Source organism: Poecilia mexicana, unplaced genomic scaffold, assembly GCF_051168715.1.
Source record: "Poecilia mexicana isolate PSO_F unplaced genomic scaffold, ASM5116871v1 scaffold_16, whole genome shotgun sequence".
NCBI lineage: Eukaryota > Metazoa > Chordata > Actinopteri > Cyprinodontiformes > Poeciliidae > Poecilia > Poecilia mexicana.
The window spans coordinates 6,801,506-6,827,662 of NW_028263385.1; the positions used below are offsets into that span (position 1 = coordinate 6,801,506).

The window sequence follows — 26,157 nt, forward strand, 5'->3', positions numbered from 1 at the left end:
GTGCAAGAATAAAGTTGAACTAATAAGAAAATTAAGTCATAGTATTACCACAATAAAGTCATAATATTATGAGAATAAATGTATAAAATTATGAGAATGAAGTCATAATGTTATGCGAATAAAGTTGTGCAGGAATAAAGCTGAAATAATACAACAATAAAGTCATTACAAAAATAAACTTGTACAAGAATAAAGTCGAAGTAATAAGAGAATAAAGTTGTAGTATTACTACAAAAAAGTCATAATATTATGAAAATAAAGTTGATATAATGTGTGAATAAAGTTAATATTTTGAGAATAAAGTAAAAATATCCCAAATATAAACTCATACAGAAATAAAGTCCTAATATCACAAGAATAAAGTCGTAATGATATAATAAAATCACGGTATTAATGGAATAAAATGTTAATAGTTATGCGCAAAATTTGGCATATTAAAGATTAAAACAAAAAAATACGAATAAACACAAAATAACACATTCAGGCAGGAAAAAGCTCCCACTGCCAATAACAACAATTTGGTAATAATTACACACCATATGTGACCTGACTCCTTTTTTAACTTATGGATTTAAAGGGAAATTCAGAAACCTTTAAATAATTTTGAGTAAAGGTGAATAAATCATAGAACAGAGAGTTCTCATGCTTTAGTTAGACTTCTAACAAAAAAAGTGAAACTGATTTTTGTCATTTTGCCTCTGGAAGTCCCCAAACTCCCACAACAATCAGACACAACCTGCACAAAATGAGGTCAAAAGACTACGTTACACTCACAGCTGCAGCGTTTATTCAGTGCCAAAAATAACAAAAATATGAAGACCTTCTGAACCATAGTCACTGTTATCATCATTTTAAAATGTTAAATTAAAGGTTAACCTTTATATTGGACATTTTGGACCACATTTTGTGAAACATGCCACATAGAAAGTCTTAAATGAATCATGAAAAGTGGAACATGTCACCCCAGAAATTTCTAGATTAATCTCAGAAATTTTCTAGGAAAAATATGGAAATTTCTGAGTTTGAAAAGTCGAAAAAGTTAGACTCTGAAATCTTAAATTTTTTTCTAGAAAATTTGTGAGATTAATCTCAGAATTTCTGAGTTCTTTTCTAGCATATTGTTGACTTTGGAGCTCAGAAATGTCCATGTTTTTCTAGAAAATGTGAGATTTTTGCCTAATTTGTTTTTCTTTCTACAATGACCCCAATATAGTGTTGTAAAATGTACTATTTGTCTTAAAACAAAGATGTATAAATATAGTAATGTCAAATATAACATTTTATTGGATCCGTCACATCTGCACTAATATGCTATTATTTTTTTGTAATACTTTAATGTATAAGCTTAAAACCACGCCAGCAGCTTCAGGTATTTTCTCCACCAGCAGCAGAAAGTTGTGAACGTGACTCTAAGCGCTTCAGCTGTCTCAGTCCGCCCAGCTCTTATTTACTTTAGAGAAATCCAAAGTTCTGATCGGACAACAACATCGAACCCATCTGGTTTTACTCTGCACAACAGACGAACACGTGTTGATAGATTGACGAGATTCAGCGACTAACATCACGTGTAGTAACATCTGATCAGCAGGACAACCACATCTGGAGCTCTCCATGAATCATTAACAAATACTCCCATTGACCTGGAGTTTATTTTTATCATGTTGGGAATTTGATGCATGCCTGAGATCATAAAACAAGTTAACTGTTAACTTTATCCATTCTCATGTTTCCAAACAATATTTCCATAAATGGCTCCTCCCAAAAATAAAACAAATCTTACTAGAAACCGGTTTGAAATCTGTTTGAGCAGGCAAGTGTTTTAATTCCCAGGTTCAGCTGCTGGCGGGCGTTCAGGCCTCAGAGGGAGTGATTCACTCTTGGCAGGGCGTAGCAACAGCCACACATCACGTACTCCTCCATCTGAGAGCTGAACATATTTTCAGAGTGACCCCATGAAGTACAAAGCTGTCAGAGGACGCTAATAAAACTCCTGCAGGAAATGATGCATGCTGCTGAGTTGTATTTTCAACATGGCTGCTTTTTCTGCACATTTATTTTTGTTTTCTGGTGTTTCTGTGTTTTTTCCAGACACCAGTGGGATACATTCCTGTTTTACACTGCAAAAACACAAAACCTTACAGACTGATTTTAGTCTAGTTTGTACTGAATATGTCTTAGTTCATTTGAAATGAAACAAAACTAACTTACAGGTAACCAAAATACTTGGTAACATTTTTATCTGCTCAGTTTTCTACCAGATTTCCTCAGCCCAATAATAAATTAAAATAAAATAAGCATGTGTTCTTAGTTTTTGTAGCTTTATTAAGTGAAAGCGTATTCTGAGAGGCAGTGGTTGTAGCTGTTCTGCAGAGCGGGTTTCCTCTGGCAGTGACCTGCCGTTGAAATGCGAGGACGTTTGACCTCTCTGATCCTTCGCATCTCATATCCGTTCACCCGACATCGCAGCGAGGTTATATTTGGTAACGATCCCCTGTTATCTCTGACAGATGACTCTCCCTCTGATAAACAAAGCTGTAAACACTCCTAAACTCACTGCTGACTAGCACAATGGGTCATGTGGTTAAACCTATAAATAGGAAGAAATGTCACATATCGCCGTATATGAACTTATTTTGGACCGAATCCCAGCTGGACTGACCAAATATTGTGAAGGTGAATGGTTCTGAGGTCGAACTTGACATTGATCACTAAAAAAACACAAAATCTAACCAAGCATTTTTTGGTTCAGTTTCTAGGTCAAATATCTTAGTGCACTTGAAATAAGAAAAAAAAAACTAACTTACAGGTAACTTTTCAGCAAAAAATATGAGGTTGTTTTATGTAAATAATTATTTAAAATTGACCAAAAAGAATGTAGGATATTGCAAAAACATTAAATTTTACCAAGTATTTTTGGTCTAGTCTCTAAACAGAATATCTTACCACAGTTGAAATAAGACAGAAATAAGTTGTAGGTAACTTTTCAGCAATTTATAGGAGCTTATTTTATGTAAATAATCCATTAATATCAATGAAAAACTATTTTTCATCAATAGTAATGTTTTTCAAAGTGAGAAAAACATGCAACAAATATGAATCCCATTAGCTGTTTAATCTTAAGTTTTTCATCTTTTCTTGTTTTTCAATAATTAAAAAAAAAATTAAAATAATTAATTTAAATGTTATTTCTGATGGTCATTTTCTGATTGGCTGCCAGTCAAACTCATTAAGCTGCTCTGCTAATCAAGCTGGCGTAGCAACCAAGAAATTAAAAAGTTTGACAAGAAAATGACAGGAAAAAAAAACAAAAACGTGAGAGGAAATTGTGTTAAAATTGTATTATGTGGTAATAAAATCAGAATATATTATCTAGTAATTTTCTACCACATAACACATATTAGACACAGCATTTATGCTAAATGACTGTAATAATTATGGAATAGTGAATAAAAACGATTCTAGAAGTTGATATTCCTTTACATATTTTGTAGCGTTTTCTGTGGCCTTGCAGAGTTTAATGCTCTTTGGAAAAGTTTGGGATCCCTGAGTTAGACCTTCACCTCTGCTTTAGGACACACTTCCATTAAAACGACTTTAGTGCAACTAGCTGCTAATTTATGTTAAAATGTTAAGAGTGTAAAAAACAAAGCTCTGTGTCAGTAAAGTGATCTGGAGCAAAACTGCCACAATGTAAAGATATTTTGTGGACTAGAATGATAACACTTGTATAAAAAGCCTTCACATAAATTCTAAAATAACTAATTTCATGTAAATCATCATTTATTTCTGAGGCCTGTGAAATTAAATCTCAGTTTAAATAAATAAAGCCCTGGATGAGATGTTCCATTGTGTTCCTTTATTACCATGTTCACAACGATAACTTAACCAGGAAGCAAAAAAAATATAGCCGACAAAGTACTAAAAATATGAGATAAAAATAACCCCAGTCACAAACAACACAGATCACCCCCCACCCCGGCCCTCCTCTTCCTCCTGCTCCTCCTCTTCCTCCCACTGGCGTCCGGTGGGTTTATGTGGCGTATCGTTTTGTCCACTGTTTGGCTGTTCGGTCATGTTCGGCTCTGTTGGTCGTGTACTGCGTGGCGATGCTTCCCACCAGTGGATCAGCTGAGAGGAGAAAAATAAAAAAAACAGGGATTAGACCTCAGGACAAACAGAACCTGTAACTTGCAGGATTCAGTTTGCTTTTGTGGTCAGATTGGAAATGGTGAATTTGATCAGCATGCATTTTAATTACATTAACTGAGGAGTAAGCCTGTTGCAATAAGCAATAAATCAAATAATTGCATGATAAATTAAAACAAGCGCAATAATTTACATTTGCACGATTGATTGTTTCCCTCTTTCTACCAAAATCTGGATGGTAAAAGTATTCACTGTGGTGCTTTGGTCTCATCAAGACATTTTTCTGGAGGCAGAAACTTCAGTATTCATTTTATTTGTCATTTCTATTTTGTTTATTTTGGATATTTAAAATGTCTTCCAATTCCAGAGTTGAACTTTTGATAGAAATGACAGTTTGTTCATTTAAAGAGAGTGAACTTACATTACTATGGCATTACCTTTGGTCTCAAAACAACAATATTATCATTTATCACAATAAGTCCTGGGACAATTTATCATTCAGCAAAAGTTGCTACTGTGACAGACCAACTGAGAAGCAGGAAAATGTTGAACCAAAGCAGCTGTGAGCTTAGCAGTAAAAATCAACTTATTCTTATTTAACAGCTTTCATCCACAACAAAGTACAAATCAAAAAACAATTAATTAATCGAATGCTAAACTAAAATAAGATGTACAATTTCTATTCTGATGATTAATATTTATTTAGAAGCACTTCAGAATTAATATGCTTTATGGTTTCAGTAGTGTGTGGTTTTTGTTCTTTTGGTGTTTTATTTTTTAGTTTGTTTTGGTGGGTGCAGCAGTAGGGTGGTGTTACCTGGGTTGCAGTCTGTGAGCAGGGAGCAGATGGACAGCAGCACCTTGGAGATGGTGAGGGCGGGGCTCCAGTTGTCCTTCAGGATGTCCAGACAGATCACTCCCTGACTGTTGATGTTGCAGTGATAGATCCTCGTGCGAAACGTTACCTGCAGACAAAAAAAACACAGAAAAATAGTTGCTGCTGTGAAGAAAATATTTTTAAAAATCACTTATTATGCTTTTTTGAACAGGTCAGGATATTTTATGGCCTATACAAAACATGTTCGTTACACTTGTTGGCATGAAATCATTCTTCAATAATGAGAGCGTATGGGAGTAAAACTAGATGACCAAAAGTCCTGGAGTTCCACTGGGGTTGTTAGGTAATGGGGCAGAGCCTCACTGGGGTTGTTAGGTAATGGGGCAGAGCCTCACTGGGGTTGCTAGGTAACGGGGTGGACCTCACTGGGGTTGCTAGGTAACGGGCTGGGCCTCACTGGGGTTGCTAGGTAAGGGGCTGGGCCTCACTGGGGTTGCTAGGTAACGGGGTGGGCCTCAATGGGGTTGCTAGGTAACAGGGCAGAGCTTGCTGATTTGTGACGTTACATTCTGAAGGTTTTTGAAACGGGTGTGTTTTTTAAGCACTTTGGCTGTTTTTAGAAGCAGCTGAGAACCAAATGGAAATGGAAAAAACATGTAAAATATAAATTTTCCATAATAACGCATCACTAAGTCAACATATCTGCATTAGAAACAATACAAAGTTAAATAAATAAGACTGTGTACGTCTCATTTTATTTTAGCTGTACTGTAGAAAAATGTTTATTTATTGCACTTAAAAGCTAATGGTGATTCAATAAAAGGCAGAAATCACCTAAAATTAAAGATTTTCCAGATAAAAAAAAACTGAAGAGGGTACAAATACTGATATAATGTAAATGTAATTCATAACTGTATTCAGGTTACATCAGTTGGCATAAAAACTGATAGATCCTCATGCGAATCGTTACCTGCAGACACAACATTCAGTAAGGTGGAGGAAATAATTCACGTTTTTCCATCATCCAACCTAAAACTGACATTTTTTATGTCTGTCAGTTATATTTGAAATTCACTCAGAGCAGGGAAACACCTGAGGCTGGAAGGCCTTCACTCTGCTCTGGAAGGCCCTCTAGTGGCTACAGAGAGGTACTTCACACACAGTCATTGTCTTAAAAAAATAAATGACTTGTTTTACTCATCAGGACTGAACTCCGCGACAAACACAGGTGATTCATCCACAGAAAATTTGCTGTTACAACGAGTGTAAATATGAATCAACTTGAGTCACACTTAATCATCTCACTCTAACTCATTTATTTATATCTAAAGTCTATTTTTTTTATATACAGCTGTTTATTTATGTTTTCATACCATAAACATGCAAATATGAGCAGGCAAGACAATGAAAGTCCTTGAAATCCTTGATGTAGAAAAGACTAACAGGTTTTAACTTTAGTCCTTTAAAAACTAAAAATATAAAGGGGATTACAAATAAAATACGCTACTATTATTAACCAAGAACAGTAATTTACTGGACGATGCTACTAGCATAGCAGGTTCATAAGTTTATGTTTCTACCCACTCCTCTGAACGTGTAAATAAACTTTACTGTTGTTCTTTTGCTTATATAACATATTCTTTTATTATGCTACGTTCAATAAAATTAGCCAAACTTCTAATTCATTCATACATTAGAAGTTACAAATGTTAAATAAATCAGGGTCAGTTTCATCTATGAAAGGCAACAACTTTATTTTTCTTATTTAAATCATTCTTTTATCACACTAATGCAAATTTTTGTTGCCATAGAAACATTAAGTGCCATAAACTGTTTCATAAAAATCAATACCAACGACCATAAGCACACAAAAACAGATAATCTGCCCAAAAAGTATGAATATTTAGTAAAAACCATACCAAACTACTTGTTTCTATGAAGCTCAAACACTTTATTTTGTAAAGATTAAATGTTTTTCCCCTCATTTAGGAATTTAAGAGAAATGCTTATTTCAGGTTGAGCAGACCATTAGTCAAAGAAGAATTTACAGGTCCGTCAAAAAATCATCTAGTTTAATTTCAAACAGTAAAGAACATATTTCCTCCTAATTTCCAACAATTCTTGTGTTTTCTGTTTGCCAAAAGTGTAGTTTAGTTTTGTGATTTTTTTATTAAAATACAATGAAACAAAACAAAAGCTGCCTCTTCTGTCAGCCTTTCTTTATTCAAAAGTAGTTTTTAAAACCTAAAAATGTAATTTTTCAGAAAAAAAAATCTAACTATTTTCAGGTTTGTTGTTTGGAGTCGAATAAAAACTCAATCTTCAAACAAAGATCAGATTACCACTTCCCAATACATATTTTTATTTAAATCCTTCAGGGTTTAAATAAAAGGGAAAAGCAGATGTCACTTCTGTTATCTATTAAATGGGAAGTATTATATCTCAGATTACACTTTGAAGCGTAAACAAACCATGATTAGCCTTTGAATTGTTTTTAAACACAAAGCTGTAGGAAGTGAATCTCATGTAAACGATAATCTGGCTCCACTGTGACATTCTGTAGTCCAGTTTAGGGCATCTTCATCTTGATTTAATTAAAAAACAGAAATATGTTGAACGGATGTGAAGCTGCTTGTTGGTGATGCAGAAACAGAATGAAGTGAGCGCTTTAAGTGCAGAGATAAGCTAAGCTGCGCAGGAAATGTGGTTTAGCTGTGAAAGTAACTGGGTTAAGAGGACACCCACCAGTCTGATGGAAAAAGTTTTTAACGCTGGGATTAATAAAGAACTGTAATCTGGGATTAAAGAGGAGGAACAACAATATGGAAGAGGACAGTTTCTTACAACTACTGCTGACAGTTTGAGCAAGATGTCAACAACTGGATTACTAAGATCACTACAGGTGTTGTTTGTGAGCATAAAGTTTAACAGGCCAGAGAATGTTCTTTTACTGTAGGGCTGAAACGAACAAACTAATTGTGATTAAGTGATTATTAAAATAATTAACTTGAATGCTGTGTTATTACAGTTTAGGAAATAAAATGTTTATTTCCTTATTGGAAAACTGAATTGAATTATTTATTTGCATGTCTAATATTGCATAAAATAAGCTTAAGTTGTTAAATAAGAAACCTGAAGAATGTGACAATATATGTTTTTATCAGAATAAGAATTTTTTTCTGCATTATTTGCGATTTATTTTTCTCTGAAAGTAAAAGTGACTTGTGGCCAAATATTTTGTGGTTAAACTGAAAGTTAAACTTAAGATAGAAAAACATTACCGCTATATTTTTTGGCATTCAGCAAATAAAAACAAGATTAAAAAGACAAGTTTAGTCTGAATAAACCTTTTTTCAGTTTTATGAAAATTTCTAGTTTCAACTGTAAATGACATTTCCCAAATATAGGCTTTTAATCAAACATTAGATTGCACTTTGTTACAAAACAGTTTGAATATTGAGCACTTTCAAGGACTTTATGCAGAAATCAAGCACTTTCCAAACTTTGGACTTGAATTTAAAGAATTTTCAGGGATTTGAAGCACCTTTGGTAACCCAACGTTTCCCCCAGAAAACGTGCTAAGTCTTGTGATTGGGCGCTGGGCCAGTCATTCATCCAGCGGCCCGTCATGTTTTTCAGTTAAAAAATGTTTAAAGTTGACAGGAAATTTGAAAATATCACTTGATAATTATGTTACTGAAAGACTGGGGGGAATAATACCTGAACACCAACTATAAAGCCTTAATAAAATCCAAATATTTTAAAATGACTTAAAAATATAAGCAATGCTAAGCCTGGTGGGGACACAGGTAAAGTCTGGTGGCCCGCCAGGCTTATAATATACTGCAGGAAACCCTGGAATCCTACAGGAATGTTTTCTACCCCGTTTTTAGATAGACAAAAAAGTTAAGTTTTTATTAAACTGAATAGATAATTCAGTTTTTTTTTATCTCCTGACTGTATCTAGGGGCCGTACAGATAGTGTTTGCTTTCTCGTGTGTCATGTTTTGGCTCAAAGCTCATCAGTTTAGACCCATTTTCTCCAGCTCAGTGTTTGACAAACCTTTATCAGCATCCATGAAAGGAGGTGCTGCTTAAGAGGGAGAAGTCCAGAAATGATCACTGACTGCTTTAAACTGGATTTCATGCTTTTAATGTAGAAGTTAATGAGTTTTAAATGCATTATTAAACAGCTGCTGCATGTGCTGGCATTGGACCAAAGCAAAATGCATTACTTAGATGGAAATACTAGGGGAAGTTAATGGTTTAATGTAATCTATGCACATAAATGTCAGACGTATAACTGAAGTGATCAACGTTTTCTAAATAAAGAAAATAAACCTACAGGAATCTAAACAGATGAAAAAGGCCCTGATGTTAAGGGCCAGATTTTGAGATGAAACACTTTCTTTCTGTTTGTAAAACGTTGCCTGATGATCAGATAGTAGAAACAGATCCTCAGATTAGCAAAACACCACACGGAAACTGAAAGTGGCTAATTGGACATAAAATTCAGAGCAACCGCAATGCATAGAAAACAAGCCAGTTTATATGCATGTGCTGGTTGTTATTAATGTATGCAGCGTTTATGCTCCCAGTTCCTAATGATATTCATACGTTTGATGGGTTTGTCAGCAGGTTTCGTAGCTGCAGAGCTCAGGCGCGTTTAAAGATCAGAAAGTCATGGAGTGACTTTAAAATGAGACATTAAAAAGCTCCGTAGAGTTGGGATGTCTTTGCTTTTTTCATGCATTTAGCCATCCTTAAATATATTCTCATACAGTCTTGAAATTGTGTGTATTTAGGACATTTTTAAAGTGATTAACAATGTGTCAGCTTTACCAAAAGTGCTGGAGTTCCACCTGAGTTGCTAGGTAACGGGGCTGGGCTCTGCTGGGGTTGCTAGGTAATGACGCAGTGCTGGAATACGACTTAACAATCGGGAGGCTCATTTTTCCCTGACACCTAAAAACATGAACTTACTGCCAAAAAACGGCTACGTGGTTTTTTTTTTTATTTCTTTTTTAAGCGCTTGAGTTGTTGTTAGAAGAAGTTGAGACCTAAATGGAAACATAAAAGGTGCAAAAGCTGAACTTTGCATAAATAGGTTCTGCTTAAATCATTTAGATAACAAGTAAACTTCAGTTTATCTGACTATAACAAACAGGTCAATGCAAAGATTTAGTCATGAAATAGAAACGGAGCAGACTATAATAGGCATCAAATTCTTAAAATTTCAGTATTTAAATTTATAACGTTTTAATTTTTAAAAATAAGACCCATAAGAACTACAAATAAAGGAACACAGTTGAAGAGTTACCTTGCTATTTTTTTGCAAACATGTTGACAAAACTACATTTAAATGCTGAAGTAAATATTTTCTGAATGTGTCATGTGAACTTAAGCACCGTTACCGTAAAAAGTAAAGTTCATAACAGTCGCTGACAGTTTTAGCGACATCCCTCTTTCCATGAAATGAATTGACATACATGCTGCTAAATGTAATTTAGAAACTACTATTGAGAATTTGGTTATTTTGAGGCCATGCAGACTGAACAGGGGAAAATAACACAGCTACAAAACAGGAATGGCAACAGAAAGTGAGTCATGCAGGAAGTGCACTTTTCAACAAACATAACCACACAGTTTCACCTTATCTGAGAACCGTCTGCAACAAATCTGCACAGGAGTATTTAAAGATGCAATTTTGTCGACACTGTTCCTATTTTTGGATACCTTGTATCAAACTTTTCTTGCTTTTGAGTGAATTTGTTTTTTAAAATGCCTCCAATAATCAGCTTATTAAAGAAGATTTCACTCTGGAGTTGTTTTATTTGAAAGGTTTGTATCAGTTTTCATGCACTGTGGCCTCTAATGGACTGTTGTTCTGTCATGGCGGACGATTAACTGCAGTTTGTACCTTTGGGGGTTTGAATGGGTAGTCGGGTGTGAAGGCGATGTCCAGGAAGAAGACTCCTCCCTCGTACACGGAGCCCGGTGGTCCCAGGATGGTCGACCTCCACTCGTAGATGTTGTCTCCTTTTGGACCAGCACTGCAGTCACAGAGACGATCAGAACCATCATTCAGATAACCTTCAAATTGCAATTTGGTTTCCATCTGTTAACTCTGGTATTTATCAGCTAGATTGATAAAAGAATATGATCATTCTGTTTAAATTAGGGCTGCAACTAACTATTATCATCGTAAATCGATTATTCTGATCATTAATTGGATAAAAAACTAGCACATTATGTAGATTTGTCATGCAAGCCTTTTTACAATTAAAATACATAATAAGCAAATAATTAAATTCCCTTTTTAAATAACATTTTGTTGCCTTTAGTGCACGCTTGAAATTACGCTTTTGTGTTAGTAAAATATTTACTAAGATTTGATTAATAAAAAAACAAGATATTGATTATTTTAGAAATCTATTATCTATTAGTTTTTCTGAATTGGATAAAAAAAATGGTATTTTCATTTGGCATTAAAAATACACACAAAAAATGTTGATAAATTGAGAAAATAAACATTTTATTGCCTAAGATGCAATAAAACAGATTTGTTTTGATCTACGGTTGATCATCAGCAGCAAAAGATGCTTCTAACATCAACAAGTGAAAGCTCAGCCCTTTCTGCTCGACTTATCAATACAGTGTTGATTCATTTGGATTAAACCAATTAGTAATTGGATGGAAAAGATTGTTAATGGGAGATTTTTTTGTACTGAATTTGAACCAAGTGAAGATAAAAATATGTACAAAAGGAAATGTTTAATCTTAAATACAAAAAGTTTTGATTTTTGGTACAGTTTTGGCCTAATTACTGCTTTTATTGTGTTGTTCTTTATAGTCCAGTTAACAATTGATTGCTAAATTAGTTGACGATTATTTCAATAATCGAGTCATAATGATTAATCTGGTTAATCGTTTCAGTGCTAATACAGAATTTAGAGGAAATGTGACCTTAATATGATCTGGCACCTTTTAAAAAATAAGGTGAATAATTAAAAAAAAAATTAAACAAGGAGACAAAAATATAAAAATATGTGAATCTAACATTCAAAAGCTGTAGAAACCAATAAATTCATAGTAATGTTGTATTTTTACTGCTACATGAAGGACTATAAATGTTACTTTTCATTTAATATTTCCCTGATCAGTAAATAAAGATGAGAAATAATCATTTTTTCCATTGTATGTGTCCTTTAAATAAAAAGGAATGTGGATGTTGGTATCCCACTGAGCTTTATTCATGGATGCTGAAGTTCAAAGTAAATCCCGTGTTCTGGGTTTAGTGATCCTTAATAATCTGTATTGATCTTTTCCTCTTCAAAGCAGCTGAACATGCAGTTTTGATCGCAGCGATGGGGGAGAGAGGGAGAGATCGTTACAATCAGACATATTGATTTCCTCGTTTTTGATCATGTTGACATCGACCTCTGGCTGTTTTATAATTAACAATGTCTGGAAATTTCAACACGCAACTCTTTCAAATACACAGCTGAACCCAGAGGTTAAGTACAGTTATCTTACATAAAGATTTTCATTATACTGCACGATAGCATGCAAAAGCCGACAGACCGCTTTAGGTGGAGATGATGCCAAACTGATGGTAAGATCATGTATTTTAGAGGATTGCTAATATTTAATGTGATTTTATCCATCATTACAACATTTTTTCACACCAATAATGAATTAATTTGATGTTCGCTGTCTCAAATGGACTAAAAGAAAAAAAAAGAAGAAGATACTTTGAGAAAACTTTCAGTCATACACAAATGAAGTTTAAACAATTACAATTTTAAAATTGATGGATTCAACAATAATTTATCTATTTGCAGTATTTTGTTAATTTTAAAATCTATTGGTAGGAATAAATGTAACTTGAATTGGCGCAAAGTGGATAAATGTAAACCTGAAAATGTCAAACTTTTACAACCAACATGTTACAATTAATCAAACCTTTAATGATTTCAGTTAAATTTGAAATTTTCTTGCAGTTCGGTCACATTTCTATCAGAGTTTAGGAATTTAAGTAGATGGATGTGTGAGGATGAGTTACAAATAATTCAGACTAATTTGGTATGCATTAGTAAATAACTGAAAACAAACAGAAGAACCGTACCTGCAGTTTGGTGGAGGGTCCAGTGTGATGTCAGCCAGCTCTTTCTGAATCCTGCACACAGAAGAAATAAAAATAACTTCAGAAACCCCACAGATTTACTATGAAGCAGTGACAAATGTTTCTCTGCAAACTTTGCTTTTTTTTTTTTTTGCACCGATTCAATTACTACAAAGAAACAAACATAAACCTACTAATTAAATACTTAATTTGTATATTTTTGCACTGAATCATCAACTATATTTGCTTGGTTACATCCTTTACATTACTTAAAAATGGTCTCAAAACAACAATATTATCGTTTATTGAAGTAATTGTTGGGACAAGTTATTGTCCAGCAAAAGTTTATCTCAGCTTGGCTAACATAATGTTGAAATTTAATAATTTTTCATGAAGTATTTAATGGTAAAAATGGTCCACCCTCTTGATACAAGAGAAAACAGATTTTTAAGAAAATTATTAGTCGTTAGTTGATCAGTAGGATCAGTCAACTTCAGATAAACTCATTAATCAATAAGCTGCATCCCTAATTGAAGCAGATCTTTAGTGTGAACAGAAAGCCGCCAATCAAAGCAACTGCAGGATATGCTGGAGTTCTGGGGCAGGAACAGAGACTGACGACAGAAGACTGTCGTCAGAGTGATTTTTTATTTATTTTTTTTTGCGATCTTCCTCCTGAACATCTGGAATCCTGATTCAATCCATGTGCGGTGCTCCTTTTCCACCGAGAAATACGATTTCCTCCCAGTTTTGCTCTTCAAACACCACCAAGAATAAAGCCAGGATTTGGATACAGATCCAGAAACAACCTGGTGATGATTTCTCATGAATCTAAAATCTAAAATAAGCTGTCATGACAATCAGAACGTAAAAAAATTGGAAAAATTCCCAGATTTTAGCGCCAATGAGAACCTGTGTTCAGTTCTCAGAAGGCTAAAGAAGAAACTAAAGCCAACAAATGGATCAACTCCAAGACGACAAGAACAGAAGTTGTTATTCAGATTAATGGAAGAAAAAGTAAAGAGAAACATACATATATATATATATATATATATATATATATATATATGCTTCTTAGTAGAGAAAAAACAAAACACCGAAGCCACAAAATACAACTGTTAACCATACACTGAACACTTCAATAGTCAGAAGCAAAACAGTAAAAAGCTCTTTGTGCAAAAAGAAACAAAAACCACAATGGAGAAAATAAGTGGTGATCAGTTTTATATCTTCTATCTGAAAAGGAAGCTTCTGCGTTTCCTTTAAACACACCACAGATGTCACAATGCAAAAACACAAAATATTGCCAAGTATTTTTCTTGGTATTAGTATACTTAAAATAAGACAAACTTAGCTCATAAGTAACTTTTCAGCAAGATATAGGAGCTTCTTTAGAGTCAATAATTCCTTGAATGAATACAAGTACTGGTTCCACTGGTAGATTATTTCACTTATTACATGGGAAAAATGTCTTGTTTTAAGTGAAACACTCTTCCAGTGGAACTATTTTTTCATCAATATTAAGGATTATTCTACGTATTTATTGCAGAAAATTACTTCTGCAAGATATAAGAGCATCTAAATTAGTATTTTATTTTAATTGTACTAAGACATTTGTACTAGAAACTAGACCAAAAATACTTGGTAAGATTTTGCATTTTCGCAGTGTACTGCATAGTTCTTGCATGCTAAACAGACCCATGTCTTTTGTTTGGTTTAATAAATAGTTTTGTTATCAAACTTTAGTCCACTGTCCATTGTAATCTAAGATTTCAATGCTTTTAGATGAAATTGCAATTTTAGTTTGTGCCTGGCCCCCTTAACATAAAAATCTAGACACGGCCCTGGGGAAATCCATTGTTTAACTGACTCTTATCCTTTTGCAGTTATAGAGCAAAATGTGAAGCAGTTTTTTTTACAACTCAGCTCAGAAAACCTGGCGTTCTGCTCAAACGTATTCCTTGAATGAATAAAAATAATTCAAGGAAGTTGTATTTACTTAAAACAACTTCTATCTTGCTGGAAAGTTACTTGCAAGTTAGTACATTTAAAATAAGACAAAACTAAGATTTCCACTAGAAACTAGATCAGAAATACTTGCTAAGATTTTGTGTTTTTGCAGTGTATGACTAACTTAACTGTACTGGAGCTACTGTTTATGCAAAAACTAACCTGTAGGTCATATTTTCCAAATATATGACAACTGCAGGGTGGAAGTGCAATAAAACTCCCCCACTCTTCTAATTTACTCAGGGTAAATCAGATTTTACAACTTCTCTGCCGTCTGCAACATTAACATCTCAGATTTATGCCCAACATGATTGGTTTGGATTAGAAATATCCTTCAGAATGAGTGACTTTACGACGCCGTCGTGTCATGCGAACCTTTTGGCGCTGGTGGAAAGCAGCTTGGAGGTCTTGCTCATGCTGGCTTTGCTCTCCCGTTTCTTCTTGCCCTGCGTGTCCCGATGTCTGCTTTGGCTGGAGGAAGGCGGAGATGAGGAAGAGCTGGTGCTGGCTCGGGAATCCTCATCCGACATTCCGGTTTGGATTGGAGAAGAGGCGCAACCTGAGAATAAAAAAAAGACAGGAAGTAAACCAGGGCAAATGTTTCACCACATGTGGGAAATTTGTTGTTCATTTCTACCAGAAAATCTTAATCTTTCCACTAATACATGTGCTTCCATCACTTTAACATGTGAAATTAAACTTTGTAACACCTGGAAAATATTAGCCAATCACAGGGTTTAGAGCACTTTTCAAGTTTTCAAACTTTTCCAGCCCACACTTTGGAGATAAAAACAATACAAACATACCTAAAAACACAGTTTCAATTCATACAATATCATTTATTACTGTTATTAATCATGTATTTTGATTGTATCACAAAGGGAGAAAGTGAACTGGAATATAGCTACATTTTATGTTTTAAATACCTAACTGGTTCAAGAACAAAACAAAAGAAATCCCTCAATTTCAATAAAGCTGTTAATTATATAAAATATGAGAAACCTTTGATTTCAGTTGCACAGATCAACAAGTCATTGGGCCATTAGGAATAAATATTCATTACACTGAAACAATCCAAACACATCTTAAGGTAAATTACCTGCCTGCTCAAAGACAACTAGGAAAGTTACAAAAAAGATGCTCTTGTATTTAAAGAATATAAATAATTTTGGATATTCTGATATAAACTAATAAAAGTTTAGTCTGACTTAACTTCAGACAGCGAGAGAAAAAAATGTCTGTCTCATGAGGTGTATGAAAATATCTGGTTCCAACTGTAAATGTTTTCTAAAAGTTGGCTTTTAATCAAAGCCTAGATTTGCACTTTATGACAAAACTTCAGTTTGAAAATCAAGGACTTTCAATGACTTTCTACTTTCCAAACCCAATTTCCAAGGATTTCAAGCACCAGTACCAACCCTTCAGCAACTGTTGCACGCCAAACAGTTTTTTTTTTTTTACCATACATTACACAAACTGATATACAGTCACCACATATCCAGCAGTTGATGTTAAAAATGACTAAAACAACAGTAATCTGCGTCTGAGTGGCACAGTGTTACTGCGCTGACAGTAAACGTCTGAAACGCGGGACGCTGCAGCCTTCTGTCAATCAAACACCAGATCTGCAGACACAGAAAAAAAAAAGCTACTGCTGCTTCAGCTGCATGCCCTAAAAGGCTCCTTCACCTTCCACCTCAACGGACAGCTAAAAGTAGCTTACTAATATCTATTTATAAGAGGTAATCTTAAAAGTATCAGTTCTGATGCCATTTTTGTCCTATGTTTCTTATATCTGAATGTAAGATTGAAAGACTTTTACATTTAATTATTTTCCCAAAAATTTTTATTCTATTCAATATTTTTAATTATTTGATTAAATTTGTGACATTTTGTCTCTCATTGGACTTAGAGGAGTAGAAATGAAAACTTGTTAATTGAAAAAGAGGCCACTGGCTACACTTCAATGTCATAAATTAATGACTGACCTGAAATGTGTGGACGTTTTTGGTGGCAAGTGAGAGAAAATATTCAATATGGTGTATAGATGTCAGTGTCATCATTGGAAGTAAACTTTGTGTAATTTCCAGAATATTTTAATGTTTTTGTAACATGCAAATCACTGAAAATGCAACATTTTCAGCCACTTAGTGTTGATTTTTATTCTTTCCGTAGAAAGTACCCCCTGTTCAGGGTGGAGCTAAAGCTGCCAATAACTGTATTCTTCATCATAGAAAGTACTCATAGTGTCAGTGGTAAGGTCACCTTTTTCCTGGACAAATGTAATGGAACATTTTCATAATGTGCTCCCATCCAGACATTTGTTAAAGTAATTTCTTCAATGACAACAATGCTTTTAATTTCACTGTTATCATAAACTATTGTTCTTTTTCATAGAAAGCAATCTTGGGTCAGTGAATGGGAAAAAGTCTGGAAATATAAATACCTCTTTATTCTGGAAAATACTTTCACCAAATTCCATATACAGGTGCTGGTCATAAAATTAGAATATTGTGATAAAGTTCATTATTTTCCATAATGTCATGATAAAAATTAAATTGTCATATATTTTAGATTCATTGCACACCAACTGAAATATTTCAGGTCTTTTATTGTTTTAATTTTGATGATTTTGGCAAACAGCTCATGAAAACCCAAAATCCCTGTCTCAAAAAATTAGAATATTATGAAAAGGTTCTCTGAACGAGCAATAAAAATAATCATCTGAATCAACAAAGTAACTCTAAACACCTGAAAAAGATTCCTGAGGCCTTTAAAAACTCCCAGCCTGGTTCATTACTCAAAACCGCAGTCATGGGTCAGACTGCTGACCTGACTGCTGTCCAGAAGGCCATCACTGACATCCTCAAGCAAGAGGGTGAGAAACAGAAAGAAATTTCTGAACGAATCGGCTGTTTGCAGAGTGTTATATCAAGGCACCTCAGTGGGAAGTCAGTAGGAAGGAAAAAGTGTGGCAGAAAACGCTGCACAACGAGAAGAGGTGACCGGACCCTGAGGAAGATTGTGGAGAAGGGCCGATTCCAGACCAAATTAAATTTTCATCTCCATAAAACTTTTCAGCAGATGGAAGCATGAAGTGCTCCAAAATCTTCTGATAGCTGCTGCATTGATCCTGCCCTTGATAAAACCCAGTGGACCAACACCAGCAGCTGACATGGCACCCAGACCATCACTGACTGTGGGTACTTGACACTGGACTTCTGGCATTTTGGCATTTCCTTCTCCCCAGTCTTCCTCCAGAGTCTGGCACTTTGATTTCCGAATGACATGCAAAGTTTGCTTTCATCCGAAAAAAGTACTTTGGACCACTGAACAACAGTGGTCCAAAGTGCTGCTTCTCTGTAGCCCAGGTCAGGCGCTTCTGCCGCTGTTTCTGGTTCAAAAGTGGCTTGACCTTTGACCTGGGGAATGCGGCACCTGTAGCCCATTTCCTGCACACGCCTGTGCACGGTGGCTCTGGATGTTTCTACTCCAGACTCAGTCCACTGCTTCCCCCAAGGTCTGGAATCGGCCCTTCTCCACAATCTTCCTCAGGGTCCGGTCACCTCTTCTCGTTGTGCAGCGTTTTCTGCCACACTTTTTCCTTCCTACTGACTTCCCACTGAGGTGCCTTGATATAACACTCTGCAAACAGCCGATTTGTTCAGAAATTTCTTTCCGTTTCTCACCCTCTTGCTTGAGGATGTCAGTGATGGCCTTCTGGACAGCAGTCAGGTCAGCAGTCTGACCCATGATTGCGGTTTTGAGTAATGAACCAGGCTGGGAGTTTTTAAAGGCCTCAGGAATCTTTTTCAGGTGTTTAGAGTTACTTTGTTGATTCAGATGATTATTTTTATTGCTCGTTCAGAGAACCTTTTCATAATATTCTAATTTTTTGAGACAGGGATTTTGGGTTTTCATGAGCTGTTTGCCAAAATCATCAAAATTAAAACAATAAAAGACCTGAAATATTTCAGTTGGTGTGCAATGAATCTAAAATATATGACAATTTAATTTTTATCATGACATTATGGAAAATAATGAACTTTATCACAATATTCTAATTTTATGACCAGCACCTGTACCTTTACGCCCACCTCATATTACAAGCCACACTAAAAAATTATACCACCTATTCTGTTTTTAAGTGAATTTGGATGACATTTGATTTCAGCTCCATTAATAAAGTGAATTGAACTAAAGAGGCTACAGGTGTTTGACTGCATCCATTTGAATTCAGTGCAACTAATTAAGAGGTCAAAGCAATGCGCTGAGAAGTATCCAGAAGATTTCACACCTATCTTCAAAACTTCTTGAGTGCAGTGGTTTCTCTCTCTCTCGCGAGATTTGTTAACAAAATTAGCCTCTGCGGTTTTTTAAACGTTAGGTAACGTCCTCCGTTACGGTTGACGAAGTAGCCGAAAAGCTAGCTTCAAGATTTATTAAAGTAACCCAATCCACAACTGAATCCTCGGCGTATATCATCGGGATTTAATTGGTGATAAGTGTAAATAACTGCTGGTTTACCCTCACTTTCTTCATTAGCGGTTATTAATGCTAACAGACCCTTCAAGAAAACAGCTTACTCTACTCAAACTGGTAGCAAAGACTTAAAAAACTAGACTTCTGGGATGACATGTATATAATACAAGTAGTAACTTTACCTCACTTTGTCGCCAAGTTCATAGGAATATAAATTAATCCGTAAAATATTTAAAGCCAAACAATATTCACTCCAGGAAATATACGGGACCGGTTCCACTCTCCAGCACGTAGCCGTAGCCCTTCCCCCGTGCGGCAGACTCGTTTTGTTTGTCTCATTTCTCGGTTGTTTGCGCAGCTGACCGTGACATCAACCGAAAACAAAAACAGCCAGCAGATCGCCCAAAGAAACCAACACGGAATGTCTGGATGTACACGCCAAACACACCGACGGTGTAGCAAACAAAACTTACCCAGTCTTATTGTGTCTGGACCTCCGCCACAGTCGAGGCTGGCTGCTGCCTGTCGCCCTCTGCGGAACGGAAGTAGCCTCCCGCGGCTGCAGTAGGCAGTGCTGCACCGGTCCTACCGTGGAATCGGCCCAGCCTACTGCACTGTTACAAGGTTCACATTGAGCACATCTAATTTAATTGGATTAATCCTCCTCAGGGACTTTAACATGTTGACCTCATGGCGCAATGTCAGCATTTCAGAAGGCGAAGTCAAGTTTAATGGTCTCAATGAATCAATGTCATGTTAATCTGGAAACATTCCAAATTCAAAAATACGTTATCAAAAATGGACATTAAATGTTGTAACTGGCATCATCCAAGTAACTTCCAAGAGTCACTGGAGATGGAGATGCTGTGGGCAGGAAGGGTCTGCAGCAGCAGTCAGTCTTGAAGTGAATCTGAAGAGACCTCTGACTGAAGACTTTGACAGTCTTCTATCCTGAATGACACCATCGGTTGTATGAAACCTCCTTTTCAACTCCTCTGGGATTTGGGGTCATAGTTAATTTATAATTTGAGCTTTTCAGATGCTACTCAGCTGCTTCCAGTAGTAAAAACAATACACTGTTGCCATAGTAATACATCATGACTGCTGTCCAAAAGTAAGAGCAAAAATTCTTCCAAACTTAGATTTATGACAGTTTTTCCTTTCACTTTCGCCACTTAACTTCTGCATACTTTTTGCTATTTCAGCCTTTTGACTTTTTCCATATTCTGCTCATTCAGGACTTTACATGTCTTTTGGTTTTGACATCTTCTCTGGTTTATGAAATATTCAGCTTTTTGTGATCATCTTGGACCTCATCAAAATGAATGGGACATCCCATAATTTCTGAAAATTTCTAAAAACTTTACACTCTTTCACAGCTAACAACTTGTAGATACTTTAATCTAGAAACTTTAAAATGTACTTCAGTTACCATACTTGTTTACTTCAGTTTTTTCATGCATTTTACAGATTTCATAAAATCCCTGTTTAAGTTTTTGCTCACATTATGCTCAGTCTTAAGAAAAAAAAAACATAATCTTCCTTCCAAACCTAATCCCAATCCTAATTCAAAAGTACTGCAATCCCAGCCTACGAAAGACTAAACACTTAATATGTAGTTGTGCCTCCTTTTATTAAACTGGGCTCAATATTATTTTTCAAAGGAACTTGTATCATGTTTTTTAACTTAGATATACAGGTTTGTTCTGTATACAAATGTTCATTAACATATTTAAGTTTCATTAAAATATTATGTCGTCAGTTTGTTTTTACAGTATATTTCTCTTTGCTTTTTTCATAACAAAATATATATTTTTTGTGGCCCATGACTTCTATTGTTTTACCATTTTCAGAATTTTTGATCAGCAGTTAATAAAGACAAGTTTCTCTTTTTAATGTGATATATTGTGATGTACCTATCCATTAACAATGGACATAAATGTCTCTTTTTCTAGGATGCATTTGAAGTATTTTTTTTTAATTTGAATTGAATTTGAACGCAATAACAAAACTACATTCAACTTGTTTTGAATATAAAAAATTGTAAATAGAGATTCAAATATAAACATATATTCATATAATCATGTAATAAATTGCTAAAGTTCCTATAACATCTTAAATTGACACAGTTCTAAGACTTATTAGCCTTTAGTGAGTAATTAAGATTGACTGTAGCTATTAGTTTCACTCAATCTGGGTCAATTTACCATTTAACTCACTGTAACCTCATTTAGTCCCTCTTCCTCCCAACTTACCTCCACTCTGAAAAGAGGTCATGTTGTACTCATGTTTCTAAACTGTGAACATAAACAGTCATAAAATGGTCAAATCCCAAAAATCGTAAATTATTTTTGAGGACTTTATTATTACACCATATTTTGGTTTTTATTCCAGTTTAAACAAAACTCATGAAATATAAGAGATTGTTTGGCCCTCAAACCAAAATAACAAGGCCACCTCTTGTTGGTGTAAATTATTCTTTGGAATCATATATCTGGACGAAATGGCTGAAAAACGTATCTTGTTATAAGTGTTTCATATCAGTCGATATCAATAATTATTGATTAGTTTTTGGTTTAAATATCTGAAATACTTCTAAACTGGTGGTGTGACCTTTCCTGTTTTATCCAGTTTCCTCTCCAAGCTGTTGTTTTTTTATTTTTAAGCAGTTATGAGGCTCAGTGGTGAAACCTTAAACTGCTTCTGCGCCAGTTACTCAGCAGGCCGTTGCTAGGTAACCAAAGAGTGAGTGAGTTGCTAGGTGACCAAAGAGTGAGAGAGTTAGTAGATTCCACCAATCTTACCTTAGTTGCAGTTCTGAGTCAGAGTTCAGTGAATATTCTATATATTGAATATTAGACGTACTATGTATTGATTATTGTTAATGATTGTGGAATCGCGCAGCAGGATATGAGTAGATTATAGAAAATTATTTTAAAGTTGTAGTAGACATCCCGAGTCAAACGGCTCCATTTTGTTTCAGAAAACATCTCTCTTTACCAGTATAAAAAGGACTTATGAGAAACCTTACTGGATTTTGTAACATTCCTAACAATGGGAAGGAGACAGTGGTTTGTAATTTATGCAGATTTGTAGTCATTTTTAATGAGTCTAATGACATCAATTCAAACATGTTAACATACATGTGGCCTAATAAACTTTAAAGCTAGAGAAAATGTAATGACCAAACTAAAAGCCTGAAAAGCCACCAGCTCAACTGTGTAATTTTCACCCTGGTTCACATAAATGTTTGTAAATGTCTTCTTGAAACTTTGTAGACAAGAAGAGTTCTACTGAAAATATATACCTAATAGTTTCACTTTTTAAAACATTTCAAAATGTCCCCTTTAATGAAATATGACGGCCTATAGGAACTGAAAGGCTTACAAAATAATAAAATTATCCAAAAAAAATTTCAGTTGTGGGTATTTTTTCTCCTTAGCCGCAGGAATAATAAAAAAATATGAACCACATAAGAACTGACCACATGTCAGCAAACCGATCTGAAAATTACTCATGTGGTGTAATTATAAGGTCATGCGATGGAAAAACAGCGAAGCGTGTCTCATCATCCTGAAAGTGTGGTTTTAGTTTCATATGATGAATCAGCAGAGTAACTTTCTGCAGTTGTTTTGTGCAAACTTCTCACAATTTAATTTCAGCCGCATTTGGTGCAAATTCATGAATTTCTAAAGTTTAAATTACACATTTAGATGAGTTAGTAATCTATTGTGTTACATTTTGTGTCATACTGACATGGATACAATTATTCCAGTATAATCTGGATTTAGTTACTCTAGAGGCAGATAGAAATAGTTTAATCTGACTTTTATCAGATTAAACAGCATAATATTTAAATCTGTGGGAGAAATCCTGTCGTTTTGATATAATTCTGATTTAAAAATAATTTTTGTAACCTCTGTAATTTCTTGGACGACTGCGTTTTGCTTTTGAGTTGAAGTTGTGCTGATCTTACTTGAGAATAATTTTCCACCCTCTTCAGCTGAGTTCATCTTCAGTCCTGTAAATCCTCACAACAGTAAAGGCTTTCCCGATATGGATCGCTGCCAAAACACAAAGATCCATTTTATTCCCGAGTCTTTTATGGAGATCCATTCATGAGTTCCTGAGGCGATCGGACAGATAAGATCACGTCTCCTTGATGTTGGTCGTAAGATAACAATCATCCGTGTGTGTTTGAGTGTAAATGTTTAAACACTTAAAAAAAACTCAGATTTTTTCTCACGAGCCAACCACGGAGTGTTTTATTGGGTGCTTCAGATATACAAGTGCACGACAAACCACTCTGCACATGGCAGAGGTGGCGGGTAGCCAGTAAATATACAAGTCCTGCCTCTTTCACAGGCAGACCCAAACCTTTAGTGGTCTGCCTCAAAAGCCTTTGAAAAAATACATACAGTACAAACAAAATCAGAAGAGGTTAAAAGCAAGAAGAATCGACTGGGGCTAAACTTCTTCCATGCAGTTAACGTCACTGATGACAATTACAAAAAAAATCTCCAAAAAACGAGCAAAGAAATTAAAATTAAAAGCATACTCTGCAGTTTTGTTCCAGGTGCCACTAAGAAAAATGAGAATACATACTGTATAGTCAGAGGACAATGCAAGTGATAATAATGATATTGTTTTTTTCTCCAATACAATACTTCCAACATTCAGATATTGGAAAATAAAAATCCCAATCTACTCTTTGTATAAAAAAGAAGCTTTCAAGTCAACAAGGAACAAAGAACATATTTTTTTTTGTTTAAAATTTTCTCGTTTTTTGCACAGAAAAGGTAGATAAAATGGGGAGGAAGAGGAGGAGGGCGGTAACAGGAGGGCAGGTTCACCGTTGCACTTAGTGAGTGTGCTTTGACGTACGAAGGATGAGAGGTAGAGAGAGGTTCAGAGATGAGGAGGGAGGACGGGGCGCCGCAGTTGCTGCAGCAGCTGCAGCAGCGGCGACGGCTCTATGTAGCGTATCTCTTCGTCCATTGTTTAGCTATTCTGTCATGCTCCGTTCTGTTGGTCAGGTACTGTGTGGCAATGCTTCCCACCAGGGGGTCGGCTGAAAGGAGACAGAAAAACACCAAATTAACTCGTTTCTATTAAACCAAAGCAGCAAAAAAATAAGAAAACTTGAACTAATCGTATTTTATAAGGAGTTTATATGACAAACCAACACAGATGGTGCATCATTTTGAAGCAGAAGGAAAATTATAGAGTATTTTAAAAATTAAATTAAAAAAGTAAAAAGTAGTGTCCTTAAAACTGAAATGATTAATCAGATTAATCACAATTAGTCGTGATTAAACCAATATACCCCAATTTAAATAACTAACGTATAAATTATAAGCCAATATTTATATCCCTTACACAGATTATAAACTCATTGAGCCATTAAGAGTTGGGTTGAAATGATTAATCAGATTAATCACAATTAATCAACAACTGAAATAATCGTCAACTAATTTAATAATCAATAATTTAGACTCAATATAGAGCAAAATAGAACAAAACCATACAAAAATATATGCATTTTCCATTTAAGATAAAAAACCCACCTTTGTCTGTAAATATGTTCTACTCAGAACTCTTTAATTGATTAAGCTTCAGGATAATTGATTAATAAAATAATCAGTTGCAGCCCTATTAATGGTATTCTTAAAGTCAATTTTTTAATAAACGTATGTATCCCAATTTAATCCGAAGTAGTATTAAATTAATATACTTTCCAGTATAGTACAAGTACGTGGTGCGCAGTATACTGGCTAAACTTATTAGCATTCTAGTTTTTTCAAAAGGAAAATTTGAAGTTGAAGGAAATGTATCGTTTTTTTTTTATGACCACAATATAAAAAAAAAGTAAAATAGGGTCCTTAGGGCTGAAATTATTAATTGTTATTAATCAACTAAAATAATGATTAATCCATTGATTAATCATTAACTGGAGTATTCAGACCAAAAAAAGAAAGTTTGCTAATATAGCAACGCAGTTAGAGCAGTAATTCAGCCAAAAACTACACAAAAAATATAAACATTTTGCACTTAAGATAAAAAAAATTTCCTTTTTCTGTAAATGTATTCTACTCAGAACTCTTCAAGCGGCGTAGTTTTAGTAAAGTAATATTACATTTTAGGCAATAAAATCTTGTTTAAAAAAGTAATTGAATTATTTGCATCCTTCAATGTATTAATAAAAAAGTTAAATTTTTAAAAATAAAATCTTAAACTTGTTGCCGATTGAAACAATAGATCACTAAAATGATTATTTGTTGTAACCCAAATGTCAGTTGATAAGGTTGTTAAATGTTTTTGGTCAGCGTCAGATGTTTCCACTGAGAGGAGAAAGTAAAACCCAACTGTTCTGATTTGTCAGATGGAAATAATTGGAGAGAAAACCAGCAGCAGCTCACTGGGAGCATCGCTTCAATCGCAGCTGGTTCCTGTACCGATTATTTATTCAAGCAGGACTGCCAGTAGCAATTTCTTCCATAAAGTGTTTTACAAAAACATCTTCTTACTGCATTACTGGTGAATATATCTACGGATA

The 26,157-nt window shown here is 34.8% G+C and overlaps 2 protein-coding genes across 2 annotated transcripts in view; both read right to left on the reverse strand.

Annotated features, from left to right (window-relative positions):
- Positions 1 to 3,834: 3,834 nt before the first annotated feature.
- LOC106908600 (ubiquitin-conjugating enzyme E2 E1) lies at positions 3,835 to 20,222 on the reverse strand. Its single transcript, XM_014974734.2, has 6 exons — positions 20,075 to 20,222; positions 15,495 to 15,678; positions 13,113 to 13,163; positions 10,905 to 11,037; positions 4,964 to 5,111; positions 3,835 to 4,128 (listed from the first exon to the last, which is right to left on the reverse strand). The coding sequence occupies exons 2-6, from the start codon at positions 15,647 to 15,649 to the stop codon at positions 4,031 to 4,033; spliced, it is 585 nt and encodes a 194-aa protein (XP_014830220.1). The 5' UTR covers positions 15,650 to 15,678; positions 20,075 to 20,222; the 3' UTR covers positions 3,835 to 4,030.
- Positions 20,223 to 23,836: 3,614 nt separating this feature from the next.
- ube2e2 (ubiquitin-conjugating enzyme E2E 2) overlaps positions 23,837 to 26,157 on the reverse strand; it is a 43,134-nt gene continuing 40,813 nt past the window's right edge. The window contains exon 6 of the mRNA XM_088013856.1: positions 23,837 to 24,672. Coding sequence (XP_087869982.1) covers positions 24,575 to 24,672 — 98 coding nt within the window. The 3' untranslated portion in view covers positions 23,837 to 24,574. The remainder of the gene's footprint in view (positions 24,673 to 26,157) is intronic.

What these genes read in the sequence shown, in the direction of transcription:
- LOC106908600 (XM_014974734.2), bottom strand. Translation starts at nt 15,649, where the DNA reads ATGTCGGATGAGGATTCCCGAGCCAGCACCAGCTCTTCCTCATCTCCG. An exon ending in ACCCATTCAAACCCCCAAAG is followed by an intron (nt 5,112 to 10,904) that starts GTACAAACTGCA and finishes TTTTGTCTGCAG; the next exon opens with GTAACGTTTCGCACGAGGAT. An exon ending in GCTCACAGACTGCAACCCAG is followed by an intron (nt 4,129 to 4,963) that starts GTAACACCACCC and finishes TTCTCCTCTCAG; the next exon opens with CTGATCCACTGGTGGGAAGC.